Below are 21,123 nucleotides of genomic sequence, written 5' to 3' on the forward strand. Positions count from 1 at the left end.
ACAGATAAGAGTTGTTGAGAGGGTCATATTGGATTGGACAGAGGGTTTTGGGGGGAAATGAGGTAGCAGAGAAATCAGGTGAGTTCGTACATACAGTAACTTTTGTCCTACCCTGTAAGCAACTTCACTTTACATATTCAGATCTCTCTTCAAAAGTTGTTTACTTCCTGTCCCAGATTGGACAGGCGACCACGCCCCGGAACCTTAGCTTTCCGGAACTAAGAGTGAACGTGCGCTGTTTGCTGTCGGAAGTAGCAGTGACACTTCCGCTGGTGGAAAAATGGCCGCGACCGTGCAGAACTCATGTGTGAGTGCAGGGAAAAAGCTGAAAAACTCCCTACAGAAGAAGAAAAAGATAAAAATGGCAGCCAAGGCTACAGCATCTAAACTGGAAGAGGAAGATAAAGAAACTGCTGATCACGGAGGTAATTTACTAGATGTGATCTTAGCGTCTGGGATGCAGGGCCAGGGGTAATGCAGTAGTGCTCCGAGAGCTGGGCAAGTGGGTGGGTTCGATGCAAGTCGGTTTTAACTCCTCGTGGCGTCAGCCGAACAACTTTCTGTCTGTCAGAGTCTTTGGGCAGGTAGTCTTCAGGGAGGGCGGGCTGTCAGCTGTTATTTTTAATTTTCACATACTTTTGATCAGACGTTTCCGGGCTTCCTTTTCGTAAATACTGACGCTGCTGCCAAGAAACCTACGTAGCAAAACTTGAAAAGAAGAATAGTTGATATTATAAGAGGGCAGTAGGAGGCATAGGGAGCCAAGAGCTAAAGAGAAATGGTGCACTTGGTCACTTTTCCTATGTCCTGGGTGCGTGCGTGTGTGGGAGACAGTTGTTGTTATGTGCCATCGAGTCGTTTCCGACTCATAGCGACCCTATGCACAACAGCCCTAAACCCTGCTCTATTCTGCGCCAACCGCACCGCCTCTGACACACCCATCCCGATTACCCCAGTCACCGAATCAATCCATCTCATAGAGAGTCTTCCCCTCCTGCGTTGTCCCTCAACCCTCCCAAGCATGATGTCCCTCTCCAAGGACCCGTCCCTCCTGGCAACATGTCCAAAGTATGTCAGACGAAGCCCCAGAATCCTTGCCTCCAAGGAGTAGCTTGGTTTAATCCTCTCCAAGATGAATCTGTTTGTTTTCCTGGCAGTCCAGGGTACATTCAGTACCCTTCTCCAGCACCACAGCTCAAAAGCATCCACTCTCCTTCTGTCCTCCCTCGTCATTGTCCAACTCTCTGATGCATAACAAGCGATTGCAAATACCATGGCCATATCAGGTGCACCTTAGTCTCCAGAGAGACACTGTTGCTCCTGAGTACCTTAGAGAGGTCCCTAACAGCAGACTTTCCCATCGCGATACGCTTTTTGATTTCCTGACTGCTGGTGCCAAGAGTGTTGACTGAATCTATGAACACTCTCAATCTCTTCGTCAACCATCCTGATGCTGCCAATTGGTCCAGTGGCGAGAATCTTTGTTTTCTTGACATTGAGCCTTAGTCCATACTGAAGGCTGCAGTCCTTGACCCTTCGCAGCAAGTGCATGAGGTCCTCCTCAGTTTCAGCAAGCAGGGTTGTGTCATCTGCATAACGGAGATTGTTAATAGACCTTCCACCAATCCTGATGCCACAATTCTCCTCATAGAGCCCAGCCTCTCGTATAATCTGCTCTGCATACTTGTTGAAAAGGTATGGAGACAGGATGCATCCCTGGCATACACCCTTCCCAATTTTGAACCATGCAGTGTTACCCTGCTCTGTTCTGACTACTGCCTCTTGGTCCAAGTATAGGTTTCACATTAGCACAATTAAATGTTCTGGGATTCCCATTCTTCTCAGAGTCAGCCACAGTTTGTTATGATCCACACAGTCAAATGCCTTTGCATAATCAGTGAAACACAGATAGACATTCTTCTGGTATTCCTTGCTTTCAGCCTAGATCCATCTAACATCAGCAACAATATCCCTAGTACCATGACCCCTTCTAAAGCCAGCCTGGACTGCGGCAATTCTCTGCTGATGTGCTGTTATAGTCGTTTTTGGGTAATTTATGCAGTGGTGTTATTCTGGAAACTAAGGTGTGCTGGATACAGGCCATGGTCTTTGCCATTACTGGCTATGCATCAGTGAGCTGAACAATGACTAGGGATTATAGAATAATTGATACCTTTAAGGTGTGGTGCTGGAAAGAGTATTGAATATACCATGGACTGCTAGAGGAACAAACAAGTTTGTCCTGGAGAGGATGAAGCTAGCCTGCTCTTTGGAGGCAAGGATTCTGAAGCTTCATCTCACATACTTTGGACATGTTGCAAGGAGGGACCAGTCCTTGGAGAAGGATGTCATGCTTGGGTGGGTGGAGGGAGGGACAGCGCAGGAGAGGAAGGCCCTCTATGAGGTGGATTGATTTAGTGACAGGAGTAATGGAGGTGGGTGTGTCAGCGACAGGCTGGCACAGGACAAAGCAGGGTTTAGGTCTGCTGTACATAGGGGTGCTATGAGTCCCAGACAACTCGACGGCACATAACAATAGGAGACAATAGAACTGTCTCAAAGTGTTTCTGGGGCCATAATAGTTTTGGGTTTTTAAAAAATTTTTATATTGATTTGCTTCCAAAGTTTGTATACATTGTGTTTTACACTATTCTTCATTCCCATTGTGGTTCATACAATTATTCTCATGCGTTATGTTTTATATAATTGGTAACCATTGGACTTTGCCCGTTGTTATTAGCCTGTCTTTTCAGGCCCCTGCAGGATCTTTCACATTTCCTTTACCTTCTCCCTCCACCCACTAAATTGTGCAACACTTGTTGCACAAAAATAGCTGTGGTTTCACCCTCACCTATTCTCACCCCTCTGCTGTAACCCCTTCTGCCGTTGGGTCCTCATATATATTTTACTAGTTATCCTTTACTTTTTATGACAGTGGTCTTATATAGTATTTGCCTGTATGAGAGTTAATTCGCTCAGCATAATGATCCCGGTCTCTCCCAAGTTATGTAGTGTTTTTCAAAATTGTTGCTCCTTAGTGCGTAGTATTCCATTGTGTAATCTTGATAGAAGTAGACTAGCAAAATTTTTCTGTCATGGACTTGCTGGTGTATCATACCAAACAGCAACAAGATAAACAAAGCACAGTGGCTTTAACTTTTGTTTCTAATTTTGATTAACTTCTCTGAATCAGTAAGTTGGGGCTAGAGCAGACAGTTGCATGCTAAATAGCCAGATATTTTAAGGGATTGCATGACCATGTCTATAATTTGGCCCACTGACCTTTAGGTCACAGTATCACCAGCACTCTAATAAACATGGAAACAGCCAGATGTCAGCCACAAATGAGAAGTTATGGTACATTCATACAATGGAATACTACACAGCATGCAGGAGCAATGATTTTGTAAATTACTACCTAACTTGGGAAGGACTGGAGGGCATTATGCTGAGTGAATTAAGTCAGTTCCCAAGAAGGACAAATATTGTATAAAACCCTTATTTTAGAATGAGCATGAGAATCCAAGGTGAGGGAGGGTGGAAGCAGAGGGGTGAGGAGGGATTGGGATGGGGGGATGTTAATCATAGAGTTGCACAAGTGAATGCATGGGAGCTTGAAAGAGAAAGGGAAGAATATTTTGTGAAAAACAATGAATTCAAACTTCGTAAATAAATCAGTATAAAATAACTTGTTAGGTACATTTCGATTATACCATAATACTTCTCAGAGATTTAAGGTCCTGTTTTTGTTACTCTGCTCTTCTTACTCCTGAGTCTAATAATTTGATTCTATATTTATGATAAAGTTTAGTATTGATGATGATAATAATTTTTATATCTATTTATCTCTATTAGTTATTCTGTAGACACAAAACTGAATTCTTAATTTCCTTTCCCAGGATCACTTTTCCTGTCTCTGAGAGTGGCATCTTCATCCCCTTCCACTGGAAGCATAATCGACAAGCTTCCTATTTCACTCTTAAATTTCTTTTTACTTTTACTCTATTCCAGTCAACCATTTACTAGCTGCTAATATTGTAGGATAGAATATTCTAATTTGTCTTGCAGAGGTCCACTATGAATTAGACTTGACAGCTCCTAACAATGAGCACAAATGTACACTGCTTGTAACCCATTTTCCTACACTCTGCCATCCAGCCTTGCTGCTTAAACTATAACTGGTGAAAGATAATATTGGTTTCTACTTTAAAAATCAGTAAAAAGTAGTATTAGGATTACGGTTACATACTTGAATACCATGGCCACGTCAAATTTCTTTAAACATTTTTAAATGAGTAGTCTCAGTTTTTAGACTTGGCATGTCTGCTGGCCTAGTTTGTATAGAATTTCCTTGCTAAGCCAAAGCTGTACCCTGTGGTGGTTTTAGTCCACCAGTGACTTGTTGGATGAAAATGAGCAGACTCTGCCTGTGCAAGTTATGGCCTCTGAAGATTCACTAGAAGATTAGCTTTGAGTTAGTTCCACCTCCATGTCTGTGAACAGTTGAGAGCACATTGTGGACTGTTGACAGTTTGCATTCTCTTTCATTATTCTTTATTTTCATTAAGTATTTATTCAGATTTCAACTTTGATGTAACCATCTACTTTTTCTTTCAGGATTTAAATAGTAAATTCAGGTTGATTCTTTGCTTAAAGGTATGATATTCTTCATTGTAGTTCTATTGTACATAGGCTTACCTCAGAACTTAACTATAAAAATTGTTTTCTTCTCTGGTGAAATCAGATATTTCTGGAAAGACATACCATGAGAAATGACATTTTCCAGATTTTTGTGTTCATGTAATTTTTCCAGAATTGTCAGGTTACTGAAGATTTTCAGATAATTTTTGTTGTTTTTATGTGCCTTCAAGTCGCCTATGACTCATAGTGACCCTATGTACATTAGCCCTAAATTGTGCTACTCTTACTGTCTCTGAGACACCTAACCTATACCCCAGTTACTGAATCAATCCATATCATCCAGGGTCTTCCTCTCTTGTGCTGTCCCTCCACCCTCCCAAGCATGATGTCCCTCTCCAAGGACTGGTCCCTCCTTACAAAATGTCTAAAATATGTCAGATGAAGCTTCAGAGTCCTTGCCTCCAAGGAACAGCCTGGTCTCACCCTCTCTAGGACAAACTTGTTTGTTCTCCTAGCAGTCCATGATATACTCAGTACTCTTCTCCAGCACCACAGCTCAAAGACATCAATTCTCTTTATGTTATCCCTAGTCATTGTCCAGCTTTCTGATGCATAGCTAGTAATTACAAAGACTATGGCCTGGATCAGGTGCACCATAGTCTCTAAACTAACATCATTGCTCTTCAGTGCTTTGGAGAGGTCTGACAGCAGACTTTCCCAATGCAGTTGTCTTTTGATTTCCTGACTATTGGTACCAAGAGTGTTGATTGTGGAGCCAAGCAAACTAAAGCTGTTAACAAACTCAATCTCTTCATCATCTATTATGATGCTGCCGGTTGGCTGAATGGTGAGAATCTTTTTTTCCTTGATGTTGAGCTTCAGTCCATATTAAAGGCCAACCTCATTGTGTCCGATACACCTACTACCCCAATCGCTGAAATGATCCATCTCATCGAGGGTCTTCCTCTCCTGCATTGTCCTTCCACTCTCCCAAACATGATGTCCCTCTCCAAGGAATGGTCCCTCCTTGCAGCATGCCTATAGTATGTCAGACAAAGCTTCAGAATCCTTAACTCTAAGGAGCAGCCTGGCTTCACCTTTCTCCAGGACAAACCTGTTTGTTCTCCTAGCAGTCCACGGTATATTTAGCACTCTTCTTCAGCACCATAGCTTAAAGGCATCAATTCTCTTTCTGTCATCCCTAGTCAAGGTCCAACTCTCTGATGCATATCACACAATTGCAAGGACTGTAGCCTTGGTCAGGTCCACCTTAGTCTCCAGCCTGACGTTGTTGCTCTTCAGTACTCTGGTGAGGTCCCTGACAGCTGACTTTCCCAATACAATTCATTTCTTGATTTCCTGGCTGCTGGTACCAAGAGTGTTGACTATAGGTACAAGCAAACTGAAGCTGTCAACAATATCAATCTCTACACCATCCATACTGATGCTGTCAATTGGCCCAGTGGTGAGAATCTTTGTTTTCTTGTTGTTGAGCTTCAATGTGTATTGAAGGCTGCAGTCCTTGACCTTCTGTCTGCATCAAGCGCTTCAGGTCCTTCTCTGTTTTAGCAGGTAGGGTTGTGTCATCTGCATAACGCAGATTTTTTAATTAGTCTTACCTCCATAACCACTGAAAAAGTATAAAGGCTGACTTTGAATCTGACTTCAGACATCTGAAGAACCAGCGTGCAAATTAAAGGCTCATCATTAAAGAGTGCCACCGTATGTCAGGAATCTGTATCAGACTCATATTTGAATTTTAATTGGATCTAAAATATAGATGTTATTTTTGCTGTTATGTGCCATTGAATCTCCTGCAACTCATAGCAACCCTGTATACCATAGCTCAGAACCCTGCCTTATCCTGAGCCAGTCTTACTGACTCCAACACATCTATACCTATTATCCTAATTACTGTGTCAGTCCATCTCATCCTGGGTCTTCTACATCTCCGGTGCTGTCCCTCCACCCTTCCAAGCATGATTTCCTTCTCCAAGGGACTGGCTTTGTGCCCAGAGTATGTGAGATGGAGCTTCAAAACCCTAACCTCCCAAGGAGAAACTTGGTTTTACCCTCTCCGGGACAGACCTATTTGTTCTCCTGGTGGTCCATTGTATGTTCAGTATTCTTCTTCAGCACCACAAATCAACAGCATCAGTTTTTCTTCTTTTCTTAATTATCGTTCAGCTCTTTTAACAATTAATTGCAAAGACCATGACCAAGATCACGCACCTTAAGCTCTAGACTGACATCATTGCTTTTTAACACTTTGGAGAGGTCCCTGACAGCAGACCCCAATACAATTTGATTTTATGACTGCGGGTGCCAAGAGTGTTGATTGTGGAGCTAAATAAGCTGAAATTGTTAATAATCTCAAGCTCTTCTCCATCCATGGTGGTGCTGGCAATTGGCCCACTGGTGAGAATCTTTGTATTCTTGATGTTAAGCTTGAATCCGTATTGAAGACTACAGTTCTTGAGCTTTTCCAGCAAACACTTAAGATCAAAAAGATAGATAGCCAGACCATGTCAGCGCTGTAAAACTATTTTCTTTATCAAGCTGCTAATTAAATTTATCAGAAACCCCATATATGTAACTCATTTATTGTTTGAACATTATTTTTCACCTTTCAACTTTTAATTCCTTGTCATATTGTGCAAGAAAGGTAGAACCTTGTATTTCTATGATAATGAAATTCTCAAATTTGTCTTTGAGCTTTTTTTTATGTATTGTGAGGGCGAGCACCATAGCAGTTTGTTAACAGCTATGGCCTAGTGGTAAGAAATTGCACTGCCAACCCAAAGGCATCTAGTTCCTATATGTCCATGGGAGAAGGATGGACACTCTCCTCCTGTGTGATTAACTGCCTCTAAAAATTCTCTGGAGGATGAGCTGAGTCAGTTTAGACATGCCAGTACATAGCAGTGGAGTTAATATCTTTTTATTTGCTAAATAAATGGTAAAAAATTTCATTGTGATTTTTATACTCCCCCCCATTTATCAGATATCATTGAAGATAAAATTTAAGAAATTGTCTTTAATTGCAACTGGAATAACAACAAAATGACTTAGATTGAATTTCTGATGAATTGTCATACTTTAGTAGGATTTGAGGGAGCTCTGGTAGCCTAATGAGTAAGGAGTTGCTCTGCTAACCCCAAAGCACATAGTTCAAATACCCCATTTGTTCCTTGGAAGAAAGATGGTAAGTCTCCTGTGTGGGTATGTTGTTGTTGTTGTTATGTGCTGTTGAGTCGCCTGCAACTCATAGCGACCCCATGTACAACAGCCCTAAACCCTGCTCTGCCCGGAGCCAGTCTTACTGTCTCTGACACACCCACCTCCATTACTTCATTTACTGAATAAGTGCACCTCCTAGAGGGTCTTCCTCTCCTGTGCTGTCCCTTCACCCTCCCAAGCATGACGTCCCTCTCCAAGGACAGGTCCCTCCTTGCGAAGTATGTCAGACGAAGCTTTAGAATCCTTGCCTCCAAGGAGCATCCCAGTTTAACCTCTCCAGGATGAATCTGTTCATTTTCTTAGCAGTCCATTATGTAGTCAGTACTCTACTCCAGCAGCACAGCTCAAAGGCATCAATTCTCCTTCTATCCTCCCTAGTGATTGTCCAGCTCTCTGATGCATAGCAAGTGATTGCAAATACCATGGCCTGTATCAGGTGTACCTTAGTCTCCAGGGTGGCAACATTGCTCTTCAGTACTCTGAAGAGGCCCCTAATAGCAGACTTGCCCATTGCACTATGTCTTTTAATTTCCTGGCTGCTGGTGCCAAGAGTGTTGATTGTGGAGCCAAGCAAACTAAAGGTGTTAACAATCTCAATCTCTTCACCATCCATCCTAATGCTACCAATTGGGCCAGAGGTGAGAATCTTTGTCTTTTTGATATTAAGCCTCAATCCATATTGAAGGCTGCAGTCCTTGACTTTCAGCAGCAACCACTTTAGATCCTCTTCAGTTTCAGCAAGCAGGATTGTGTCATCTGCATAACACAGATTGTTGAGGAATCTTGTACCAATCACCAATCATGATGCCACACTTCAGTTTATACAGCTCAGCCTCCGGGTAATCTGTTCTGCATATAGGTTGAAAAAGTATGGAGATAGGACACATGCTTGGCGTACACCCTTCCCAGTTTTGAACCTTGCAGTATTTCCTTGCTGTGTTCTGATGACTGCCTTCTGGTCCAAGTATAGGTTTTGCATTAGCACAGTCAAGTGTTCTGGGATTCCCATTCTTCTTAGAGTCAGCCACAATTTGTTGAGAACCACACAAACGCCTTTGCATAATCAATAAAACACAGGTAGACATTCCTCTGGTATTTCCTGCTTTCAGTCAAGATCCATCTAACATTAGTTATAATACCTCTTGTACCACAACCCTTTCTAAATCCAGCCTGGACTTCTGGCAGCTCTCTGCTGATGTGCAGTTCCAGTCGTTTTTGGATAATCTTTAGCAGAATCTTGCTTTCATGTGGTATCAATGATATTGTTCGATAATTTCCACACACTGTTGGGTCACCTTTCTTTGGAATGGGAAAAAGTATAGATCTCTTCCAGTCAGTTGGCCAAGTGGTTGTTGTCCAGATTTCTCGACACAGCTTGGCGTGTACATCTAGGGCAGCATCTGTTAGTTTAAATATGTCAATTGGTATGCCATCTATTCCTGGGGCCTTATATTTTGCCAGTTCCTTCAAAGCAACTTGAACTTCTTTCTTCTTCACCATAGGCTCTTGCTCATATGTTGTTTCGTGAAATTTTTCTGTGTCTGCCAATTCCTTTCGGTATAGTGACTCTGTATATTCTTTCCATCTTCTTTTAATATTTCCTGGATCATTTAATATTCTTCCCAAAGCATCCATAAGTATAGCAACTAAAGGTTTGTATTTGTTCTTAAGTGTTTTGAGCTTAAGAAATGCTGAGAGAGTTCAGGCCTTTTGGTTTTCTGACTCCAGCTCCTTGCACATTTCATTGTAATATTTTAGTTTGTCTTCCCATTCTGTCCTTTGAAGTCTTCTATTCAGCTCTTTAGTATCGTGACTTCTTCCTTCTGCTTTGGCTTCTCGGCACTCTAGTGCAATTTTCAGAGTCTCTTCTGACACTCATTTTGGTCTTTTTTTCCTCCTATGTCTTCGTAATGACCTTTTGCACTATTGCCTCTGAAAACCTACTGACAGGACAGGTATGAGTTGTTTTTTCTGACTTAATGGCAATGAATGAGTGAATAGGATTTGAAATGTTATACCCCAAATCCAGTTCCCCCCAAGTCACCAAGGAGCCGACACCGATGCAAGGGCAAGAGGGAATTTATTTCAGATTCGAATCCGGGCCGCGTTCCAAACCATGCCCATACAACAGGGAAGATGGCCGCGGCCCCGATTCTGGGCTGTCCTGCCTATTTAAAGGGGAAAGCCCGCGAGAACAGGGTGATACAGGATTGGCTGGTTCACAGGAAGGGCGCGAAAACAGGGTGATACAGGATTGGCTGGTTCAAAGGAAGGCCCGCGAAAACAGGGTGATACAGGATTGGCTGATTCACAGGAAGGCCCGCGAAAACAGGGTGATACAGGATTGGCTGATTCACAGGAAGGCACGCGAAAACAGGGTGATACAGGATTGGCTGATGTTTGGGTGGGGGCTCTTTTCTCCCTTTCCCCACAGCTTTCAGTTTACTGCTCTAGAGGCACATATATATATTTTAAAATGACATATTGGTTACAAAATTGAGTCCCTCAGAAACTTGTTCATAGTAGTGAAATCTCACATATCTGAGATACGTGGAAGCATTCATAAGGGGAAGATGACCCCTTTACCCAGTTATCTTCTAAATACTATGCTGTTGAATTGATGTTTTGTTAGAGGTTTAAATATAGTAAAGAGCCCAGGTGGCACAGTACTTAAAACACTGGACTGCTAACTGAAAGAATGGCTTTTGTTACCTGCTGCTGTAAGGAAGGTGTAAAGATTACGGCCTTGTAAACTCTGTGGGGCCAATTCAGTGGATTGCAGTATTCAATACAGACCATACTTCGTGCTTAAGTTTGTATTTTTAGATAAAACCAAAAGGAAACTTTTTGGTGAATAAATGAAAAACCTCTTGCTGTCAAGTCACATTTTGACTGATACTAATCCTGTAGAACAGAGTAGAATTTTCCTATTGGGTTTCCATTAGGAAATTGGACATAATCTTTGTGGAAGCAGATAATCATGTGTTTTTCCTGTGGGGCAGCTGGTAAATTTGAACCACTGGTCTTTGATTAGTAACAGACCATCATGTGACTTCTTGTTTTATGCCTTCAAGTCAGAACTGACCCATAGCTGACTCTCCAGCAGTTTTCGGAGACAGTTAATTGAGCAGAAGGAAATTGTTCATCCTTCTCCCATGGAACAGCTGGCAGCTTTTATCTTTGTGCCTTTGGGATTGTAGCGCAGCTTTTTTGCAGTATGACACCAGAGCTAGGACACTTTATATAAATCATCTCTACCATTCTAAGTGGGAGAATGATGTATCCTACCTCTGACTTGTCCTTAAACTCAGACTTATTGAATTGATACATTGTTGGGGATTTATACCCAGTGCTAACTTGGTTCTTGAGCTTTGCAGTTGGGTTTTTTTGGTTTTGGTTTAAAAAAAATAAAAGCTTCTGTAGTCAGTAAATCAGTTCAGATGAACAAGCCTTGACCATCTTTAAATGCCATGGTTTGATTTACCCTCCCTCATAGATTGTGCTCTGTAACTGTGAACTCTTAGGGAGGAATTGTAGTTTCATGTTTTCTGGACAGTTAAAAAGCCCGGATTGTTGTGGACACATATGTGAAAAATGACCATGTACTTTTGACACGCCACTTGATAACAGTTCAGTTTAGAAGATCCTGGGAGGTTTCCCTTCATTTTGATAAACTACAAAGCTTAAGATATAATAACCTAGCAGATAAATGTGCTTTTCATCAAACTGTAGCTTATAACCTCCTTTATCATGTAAGTTACTTAAAATAGCAAAAGAATGTGCCTAAGAAATAAAGTATATCATAGTCCTACTTGAGTGGTTTAGCAATTTATAGGACAGACTGCAGGAAACAGACTATTTCCAGGCACTATCTGCTTTGGTTTGTTCAAATAGCACTTGTAATAGCATCTGATAGTAGAGTCCCATGAGAGCATTTTAAGTTTATTTTCAGTCATTTTTATGGAAACCTAGGATGACTTAAGTTTTTCAAAGGTAAGTCTATAAAACAAAAGATTTACACTAGAATAGGAAATAATTATATCAGAGAACTTTTCGTAAATAGGATGTATATATGTTGTCATCGTTATGAGCCATTGAGTTGGATCTGACTCATAGCTGACCTTCCGGTGGGTTTTCAGAGGCTATAAGACATACAGGAGGAGAGTGTCCATCTTTCTCCTACAGAACTGCTGGTGAGTTTGAAATGCATGCCTTTGGTGCGACTCATTACTAATAGGCCACCAGAGCTTTCTAGGGATATGTATATTATTGTTGTAGCTGTTGTATACCATCCAGTTGAAACTGATCTGTAGCTGACCCTCTGTCAGGTTTTCAGACGCAATTATGCACTGGAGGAGATTGCCTATATTTCTCATGTGGTAGAGCTGGTGGATTCTAACTGTGTGCCTTTGGGTTTCCAGTGCAGCTTCTTACCACTAGGCCAACAGAGCTCCATTTATGTAAAATTGGAAAGAGCCAAAATGGACTTTTCTGGTTAACGGAAACTTAGAAATTCTTTCTTGTTTTAAGTTTTATTAAAATATGTTTAGAACGTTAGAAGTATTCAATGGAAGTCTCATTAGTTCAGTGCACATTGTTTTGGAGTTGTTGTTGTTGTTGTTGTTGTTATATACTGTCGAGTCAGTTGTAACTCATAATGGCCCTGAGTGCAACAGCTCTGAACCCTGCTCTATTCCATGCCAACTTTATTGTCTCTTGACAAACTTACCCCCATAACTCTAGTTACTGAATCAAACCATCTCATAGAGGATCTTCCTCTCTTGTGCTGGCCCTCCAACCTCCCAAGCATGATGTCTTTCTCCAAGGACTGGTCCTTCCTTACAACATGCCCAAAGTATGTCAGATGAAGCTTCAGAATCCTTGCCTCCAAGGAACAGCCTGATTTCACCCTCTCTAGGATGAACCTTTTTGTTCTAAGCGACTCGACGGCCCATAACAACAACAACAACAACAACAACCAGTCCATAGTATTCAATACTGTTCTCCAGCACCACAGTTTAAAACCATCAATTCTCCTTTTATTATCCTTAGTCATTGTCCAGCTTTCTGATTCATAGTAAGGAATTGCAAAGATCATGGCCTGGATCGGGTGCACCTTAGTCTCCAGAATTACATCATTGCTTTTTAGTACTCTGGAGAGGTCTCTGACAACAGACTTTTCCAGTGCAATTCATCTTTTGATTTCCTGGCTGCTGGTACTAAGAGTGTTGGTTGTGGAGCCAAGCAAACTAAAGCTGTTCATAACCTCAATCTCTTCACCATCTATCATGATGCTGCCAGTCAGCCCAATAGTGAGAATCTTTGTTGTTTTTTTGTTGGGTTTTTTTTTTAAGTTGTTTTTTTTTTTTAATCTTGAGCTTCAGTCCATATTTAAAGCCAGTCTTTGACCTTCTGCAGTAAGTGCTTCAAGTACTCTTCCATTTCAGCAAGCAGGGTTGTGTCATTGGCATAACGCAGGTTGTTGATGAGTCTTCTCCAATCCTGATGCTACACTTCTGCTCATAGAGCCCAGCCTCTCGAATAATCTGCTCTGCATATAGGTTGAAAAGGTATGGAGATAGGACACATCCCTGGCATAGACCCTTCCCAGTTTTGAACCATGCAGTGTTTTGCTCTCTTCTGACGACTGCCTCCTGGTCCAAGTATGGGTTTCACATATATCAGTGCACATTAATTTTAATAAATTTTTGATTCAGAACTTTATAGAACCTCAGAAGTCAAACTGCTTATCACCCTGTTAGCATTGTGACTTTGGTCATGTTTTTAACTTTTCTAAGATTCAGAATCCTCTTGTCTATAAATAGGATAGTTTAAGCAACTTGTAATAGTGTTGTGTGATTTAATGAAATTGCAGTAAAAATGCTTTGTAGTACCTAGCCTTTGGTACGGGGACGCTCTCTTGGTATAGTCTGTAGAGAATGGTACAGTTAATGCAAAGGCCAAGCCTCTGTTGATTTGAAGTTACCAGTGGCTCCAGCTTCATCTGACATAACTTGGACATGTTGCAAGGTGAGACCAGTCATTGGAGACAGACGTCATGCTTGGGAGATTGGAGGGACAACGCAGGAGAGAAAGATCCTCAGTGAGATGGATTGATTCAGTGACTGGGGTAATAGATTTAGTGGCAGGGGTAATGGGGGTAGGTGTATCAGAGACAATAAGATTGGCACGGGATAGAACAGGGTTTAGGGCTGTTGTACATGGGGTCACTGTGAGTCGCAGGCAACTTGATGGCACATAACAACAACTACAAGTGGCTCCAGGGTAGAAATATAAACAGCTTTTTCTTATGTAATTTATAGCCTGGGAAATCCAGTGTAGGGTCAGCAATGAATTGTTCTGAGTTGAGTTTTTGAGTTGTGCTTTCTATACATGTTAAAATTTGCTGCTATGAGGTTGCAGGGGCTCTGGTGGATTAATGGCAAGGAATTGCACCACCAATCCCAAGGACATTTCTAATCCACCATCTTTTCCAAGGGAGAAAGATAGGCAGTCTCCTCCCGTGTGATGTGCAGTCTCTGAAAACCTGCTAGGGGAGAGGTTTAACTATGAGCCAATTCCTATCCGACCATACACAGTAACTGTGAGGTTCGTTCAATTCAGTAACTCCATGTGTAGCTTAGCTCCATTGTGCTTTCGTGTCTGTGCTCTTTATAGAAGCAGTCTTATTGGTGGATTCCAACTTCCATTTTCTCAGTTAGTAATTGAGCACAAGCCACCTGCTTCACCCAGGAACCTCTTAGCTAATGATTATCATTATATTGATATATCATTATATTGAATTATATATCAATATATCATTATATTGAAAAGCATAGGACAGAAGAGACTTGTACTGCCAACCCAAACAGGTGGCTCGAACCACCAGCTGCTCTGTAGAAGAAGAGATTCTCCTATGTAATTTACAGTCTCTGACAACTTACTTGAGGGTTAGCTATAACCTCTTAGCTATTTCGTAGTATCATTATTTTAAAAAATACAGAACAGATACATTGCTGTTCCATGGGAGAAAGATGAGCAGTCTCCTGTGTGATTAATGAAGGGTCAGTATATGTGTCTGCTTTGAAATAAAGTCAAATGTCACATGTACATGGTAATTCCCTCACATAATGGGATATGGGTTATAACCAAGATCTGAGGCTGACTTGTAATGATAATGAAATGAATTTTATCTCCCCAGCTATTTGACTTTATCATTGACAAAACAAAATCCAGTCTCATCTGGGATCATCACAGAGGCATAGAGGTTAGGTTTTAGAACACAGCTTTTACAAGACAATTTAACCCAAACATCTTCCTTAACTCTCACATTTTTATTTTGTTTATTTTGCCTTTAAACATTTTATAGATGTTTCAGAATATACTCTCATGCCTTATAAAAGAGTCAGCGTAATGAATTAATTAAGGTCAGATATGACTCTTTTAAAACAATGCAAAATTATAATTAAATTTAAGATGAGAAATGGAATTGGAATCATTTATCTGGTGATTTCTGTTTGTGCCATCAGACTCTTTGCTACATCCAGCTGTTAAGAGATAATTTGAAAAGTCTCATCTTGGTAGAATACAGCAGATATTTAAAAACCAGTTTAAGAACCAGTTTTTAAGAACCAGTTCTTCTAATTTGCATAATGATAATCCTTGGTATCTGAGAAGTAAATCCTGTTTTTCATTGTGCTGGAAAAACTTATTATGTTGACATTTTAAATTTATTTATAGAAAACATCACTATTTCTATTGGTAGAAAATGCTTGCTTGAAAGTCCCTGAGCTAGTACATCTTTTGGAAAATACTAGTGAATTCGTCTGAAACTTTTTATATTGATGAAGTGTGTACAGGTGGTGGAAATGATGTTTTTAAAATTTCTTGTGGATCTATTTTGCCCATAATAACGCATATTGTGATAGTTAAGTTGGATAAGACACGTGCTGAAGAAAAGATAGTTAGGATTTGAAAGCAGAAATTGGAGTGGTTGGTCAGATTGTCAAAGAAATGCAGTAGGTCACTCCTCTAAGATAATCACCTGTGCGACTATACGACACAGCCTTGATCTGTTGGAGTTGGAATTGACTTGGTAGCATTGACCGTCATAAAGTCTTTTGAATTTACTCCAATTTCTTTGTGAATTGATCAGTGCAAAACACTAGATGTCAGTGTTGTAGTTCTGATGTTTTACCAGAAGCAGTTTCAGGAATTCTCTGCTTTCCTCTCTCCCCAGCTGTGACTTTTTAAAGTTTACAGAAAGGTTGGGTATGACTTCATTGTTTGATCCACATTTTCCTCCTGTCTTCTTAGTCCTCCCCAAGTTCACTTTGTAATGCTGTCTTGTTCCAGATTGTTAATTGGCATACATATAATGCCTCATCTTCCATTCCTTTCGGATAGTCTTTCCCTTCACCTAGTTCATTGTTTTCCTGTTCTTCTCCCCTTCCATGTTCATCCTATTTTTGTTAACAGTGGTCTTATGCAGTATTTGTTCCTTTCTGTGATATTCTTTAGTGATGTAAAGTTTTAAGTGTTCTTGCCTTTTCACATTTAGAAAGGACTTTTTTAGAAGGACTATTTTAGAGATTTACTTATTACCAGCATCTGTAGGTGGTACTACTGAAAAGATGTAATTTTTATCCATGTGTTTTGAGTTTCACTTTTGGACAGACCTTTACGCTTTTTTAAAATATGTCCAACTGGACAGCAACAAACAATGAGTTATAGATTATTTTTATTTGAAATACAGTACCAAATATGTAGCTCCATATTCTTTCCATCTTTACACATTTTCAGCATGTCAAAAATAAGTTTTAAAATCATTTCCTGAATGTCAGGTCTTTCCAGAAATTCTGTCTTAACTCATGGCTTAAAATCAAGGGATTTTGAATAGAAATTAATATCTGCCTGTCTTGCTTCTTTTTTTTCTTTGGATATGGTATTGAGCTATTATAAAAAAGGCTATAACAATAGTAAGAGTGTGTACATTTTGTTGAAATTATCTAAAGAAAACACCCAGAATTTGGGGTTAAAGAATCTGTTGTTTTGAAGTGACAGCAGCAAAGAGTGGATTAAGCAGAAATTAGGGAGCTCTATTGACCTAGCGATAAGTACTTAACACTGTTAATGCACGAGCAGCTCTAAGGGACAGATATACCCAGTGCAATTTATATAACTTTATAGCCTCCGAAAACCCTCTTTAAGGTCAGCTATGAGTAGCTTCCTCAAGACTTCATGGCTTGTAACAGTAACAACAAGCAGAAAGTAGAAAGCAAAAAAGCCTAGATAGATACAGAGCAGTTGAAACACAATGTTTTGAGGCTATGGATTATTCAGATTTGAATGAGAGGATATCAGAATTGAATTAAGTATGGAGTATCAGGGAATCTTTATGTTTAGGACCCCTCTTCTTTTTTCTTTTTCCTTTTAATGTTACTTTAAATTATATTTTATTTTGATGCAGTTAGCCAATCGTTGCTGTTTTGTTGGAGCTGACTCATAGTTGACCCTGCAGAGCTGAGTTTTCAGAGGCTATAAATTACATGGGAGGATATTACTCATCTTTGTACCTCAGAGCTGCTGGTGGATTCAGAACAGTTATTTTTAGGTGAGCAACATAACTCCCTATAGCTGCTCTGCATTGTATTTACTATTGTTGGTAGGTGCACTTGAGTTCTGAGTGCTTGAGAATGAAACACTGCCTGGCTCTGCACTATTCACATAGTCTTTGATAAGTTTAAGCTAGCCCATTGTTGTAGTAGCTACTGTGTCAGTCTATCTCATTGAGAGTCTTCATCATTTGTACAGATCCACTTTATCAAGAATGATGCCCTTCTCCATAGATGGGCTCTTCTAGGTAATATATTCAGAGTATGTGAGACAAACCATCTTCACCTCAAAGAAACATTCTGACTATACTTTTCCTGAGATACAGTTCTTCATTCTTCTGGTTATCCATGGTGTTTTCCATATATTTTGCCAGCACAGTAATTCAAAGACATCAGTTTTCTGTCTTCTTATAGAGAGCTTAGTTTCCATTATATATGGTGATTAAGCTGTGGTGCCAGCATGACTGGGCTCCGCTTCTCAGTGGTCTGGTAGTAGTTGTGCAGTGATGGAATTTAGCAGCTATGTAAAGATGTAGCCATTCTCCTTTCTATGCTCTGATGTGATCCTCTTACATTTTACATAATGTCTATTTTCCACTAACAACTTGATCTCTGAAACTTAAAATACCATTAAGTGAGGAGTGGATGTATATATTACACAGTCATATCTTATAATTGAATCATCTCTATATTGAAGACATAAGTAAATTCATTATATAATTAAATAAAAATATTGAAATAGTATCACAATATTATATTAGAATTACATAAATGAAAATGGTTTTTCTTTTTTTCTTAAATAAGGATTCAGGATTTTAAATATCTGCCAAATCATCAGAGAAGCTAGTTTAATAGTACTGTACCATTTTCTTAGTAGCTGAAAGGGTTTTGTTGTTACTTGGTTTTAGCATAATCTTTATTAATCTCTTCATGTCTCAGACTCTGTCACCAGCCTAAATAGCTGTGATGTGGTGGGGATGTCTGGTTGATTTCTGCTGCCTGGGTCCTAGATCTTGCAGCCATTATAACTTTCCCTAGCTACCTGATTTGGTCAGGTCTTTGGAGGTTGATGCAAGTAGAATAAAGGGGTTTTTGTTCTTCACTGCTTCTGTAGCTGTGGGTCTTGTACAAATCTCATTCTACAATAGACATAAAGCTGCTAGCTTCATGAAGGGTCCCACGTCATTACTTTGGGCACATCTATCTAGGGTATTACAATTTCATTTGTTTCTGCTTATAGATTCTGTAGGAAGTTGTAGATTTGAAGAGGATCACTTTTCTCCTGATGATGAAGCAATAGATGCTGACAATGAAGAAGATGATGAACCCTGTGACAAAGAAAATGAAAATGCTGCTGAATCTGGTATTGGGACAAATACAGGCTGGGCAGATGCCATGGCTAAAATTCTTAACAAAAAGACTCCTAAAAGCAAACCCAGCATTCTGATCAAAAACAAAGAGTTGGAAAAGGAGAAAGAAAGGCTAAAGCAAGAGAGACTAGAGAAAAGAAAACAGGTGTGTTTACAAGTTGTCTTTTAGATTAATTTGTCTTATCTCATTCTTATCTGTAACAAATTGTTCTTTGTAGTATTTACTCAGTTTACATTCCAGTTTTTTGTTTGTGTTTGTTTTTATTTTAATGAGAGTTTACAAAGACTTTAGATTTCCATTTATTCATTGTTGCACAATTTACATTCCATTTTTAAACTTTCTTTTTATGTAAGGGTAGATATGTTAGGTGTAAATTATGTCATTGAGCATGTTCTCTTTTAATCATCAAAGCCAAGCAATACAAATGTAAATTTCAAGGAAATTTATTCTTTTAAAATTTAATGATTATAAGTGTGGCAATGACTACTGGGTATAAATATTTTAATTTGCTGTGTACTGACTTTTTCTGGTCTCAAACTCATCATTGTATTTATATTTTCTAAGAGACATGCTAATTACTTTTTTATGAAAACCTGTTTTCTATTTTAAATCTGTGTAGAAGTCACAAGCAAAGAGATGGTTGCAGTTCTGTAAACTGATTGTATTGCTACTACTAGATAAACTCGATGGCTTATGGCATAATCCATAGGGAGTTGCACTGCAACTCAGACAGCACCACCATAGGAGAAAGATGGGAATTCTCTCGTGCAGTTTACAGCCTCCAAAAATTAAGATCAGCTATGAGTTAATTCTGACTTGAAGGCAATGTATTATTTTTAGGTCAATTTGAATTCATTTTGCATTTTATAACTCTGTTGATAGGTGTTAGCTAATTAAAGCTCAAAAGTTAAATGTGAATTTGCTGACTTTTAAGCATAAGGAAACACTTTATACTTGACGTTTCTCTGTCTAAAATAGTTACTAGAATATGTATTATTTTATAAAAGAAGAAAAATAATCTACAATCATTGGCAATATAATTTTAAAGTGCTAATTTCTAATAATTTACAGGGAGATTATTTGTGTAATGTAAATGTTTAATGCACTCAACTGCTCACTGAAAATTTGAAGGTTTTTTGTTCACCCAAAGATGATTTGGAAGAAAGGCTTCTGACAAAGTAGCCTCTGGAAATCCTGTAAAATACAGTTTTGTACTCTTGACACACATGGACATGTTAACACTAACTTTTAACTATGACTCTTAAGTGAGGCAACAATTTGTTTGTTGTTATGTGCCATTGTGTCAGCTGTGAGCAGTGAATCTGAACCGTGTCCTGTCCTGAACCATCCTTACCATCTCTGACATACTTGAACCTGTTGTTTCAGTCACGGTGTCAGTTCATCTTGTTGAGGGGCTCCTACCTTGACACTGACCATCCGCCTTTCTGAGCATGATGGCATGATGTCCTTCTCCATAGACTGGCCCCTCCTGACAACATGCCTGAGGAATAAAAGAAAAATAAAGTTGAACTGTCATGTATTTCCTTTTATATTCACCATCCTCTTGTCTAAAGATTAATATTTCTTTATTCCTAATATTGGTTGCTCTGTGTGAAAGGTAATAGAAAGGTAGAACTTTTCAAGCATTGCTCTGGGAAATAGACTGTACTCTATTAGTAATCCATTCTTCTCATTGTACTTAAAGATCAATTGTGTCTCTAAAACTTAGTGATGAGTTTTTATTATTATTTAATCTTTTTTATTATTTAGAAAGCTAGAAAAGGCTTTTTGTTTTTTTTTTAAAAAAAATCTTTCATATTCTCCAGTTCAAGTAGTACAATTGTAGGCATTTTGACGCTGAGAGGAAAAAGTTTCTAACTTTGTTCTAAGCCACAGCTTCAGATGTTAGAGACTGTACATATATAGTGTACATGTAAGCCTGCAAGAAAATGTATGCCAGAAACATGTCAGAGCAAATACAAATGCGCTTTGCATATATTTTAGGAGCCATAGTGGCACAGTGGATAAAATACTACGCTATTAGCTGAGAGGTCAGTGATGTGAGCCTGAGTTACTCTGAGGGAGAAACATTAGACATTCTACTGTAAAGATTCACAGTCTTGATAAATCTGTGGAGCAGTTCTGTTCTGTTCTGCAAGGTTGCTCCGAGAATCAATTTGATTGAAGTAGCATTGATTTCAGTTTGTGTACATTTGTAAGTAGAGTCTACATAAATTCTCATTATTTCTTAATGTTC

The 21,123-nt window shown here is 39.5% G+C and overlaps 1 protein-coding gene across 1 annotated transcript in view; it reads left to right on the forward strand.

Annotated features, from left to right (window-relative positions):
* The first annotated feature begins 280 nt into the window (after positions 1 to 280).
* Positions 281 to 21,123, forward strand: part of RRP15 (ribosomal RNA processing 15 homolog (S. cerevisiae)) — a 51,170-nt gene continuing 30,327 nt past the window's right edge. Inside the window, exons 1-2 of the mRNA XM_006890574.1 lie at positions 281 to 425; positions 18,736 to 19,010. Coding sequence (XP_006890636.1) covers positions 281 to 425; positions 18,736 to 19,010 — 420 coding nt within the window. The remainder of the gene's footprint in view (positions 426 to 18,735; positions 19,011 to 21,123) is intronic.

Source organism: Elephantulus edwardii, unplaced genomic scaffold (assembly GCF_000299155.1).
Source record: "Elephantulus edwardii isolate Elephantulus edwardi_28Jun2011 unplaced genomic scaffold, EleEdw1.0 scaffold00090, whole genome shotgun sequence".
In the NCBI taxonomy this organism is placed as follows: Eukaryota; Metazoa; Chordata; class Mammalia; order Macroscelidea; family Macroscelididae; genus Elephantulus; species Elephantulus edwardii.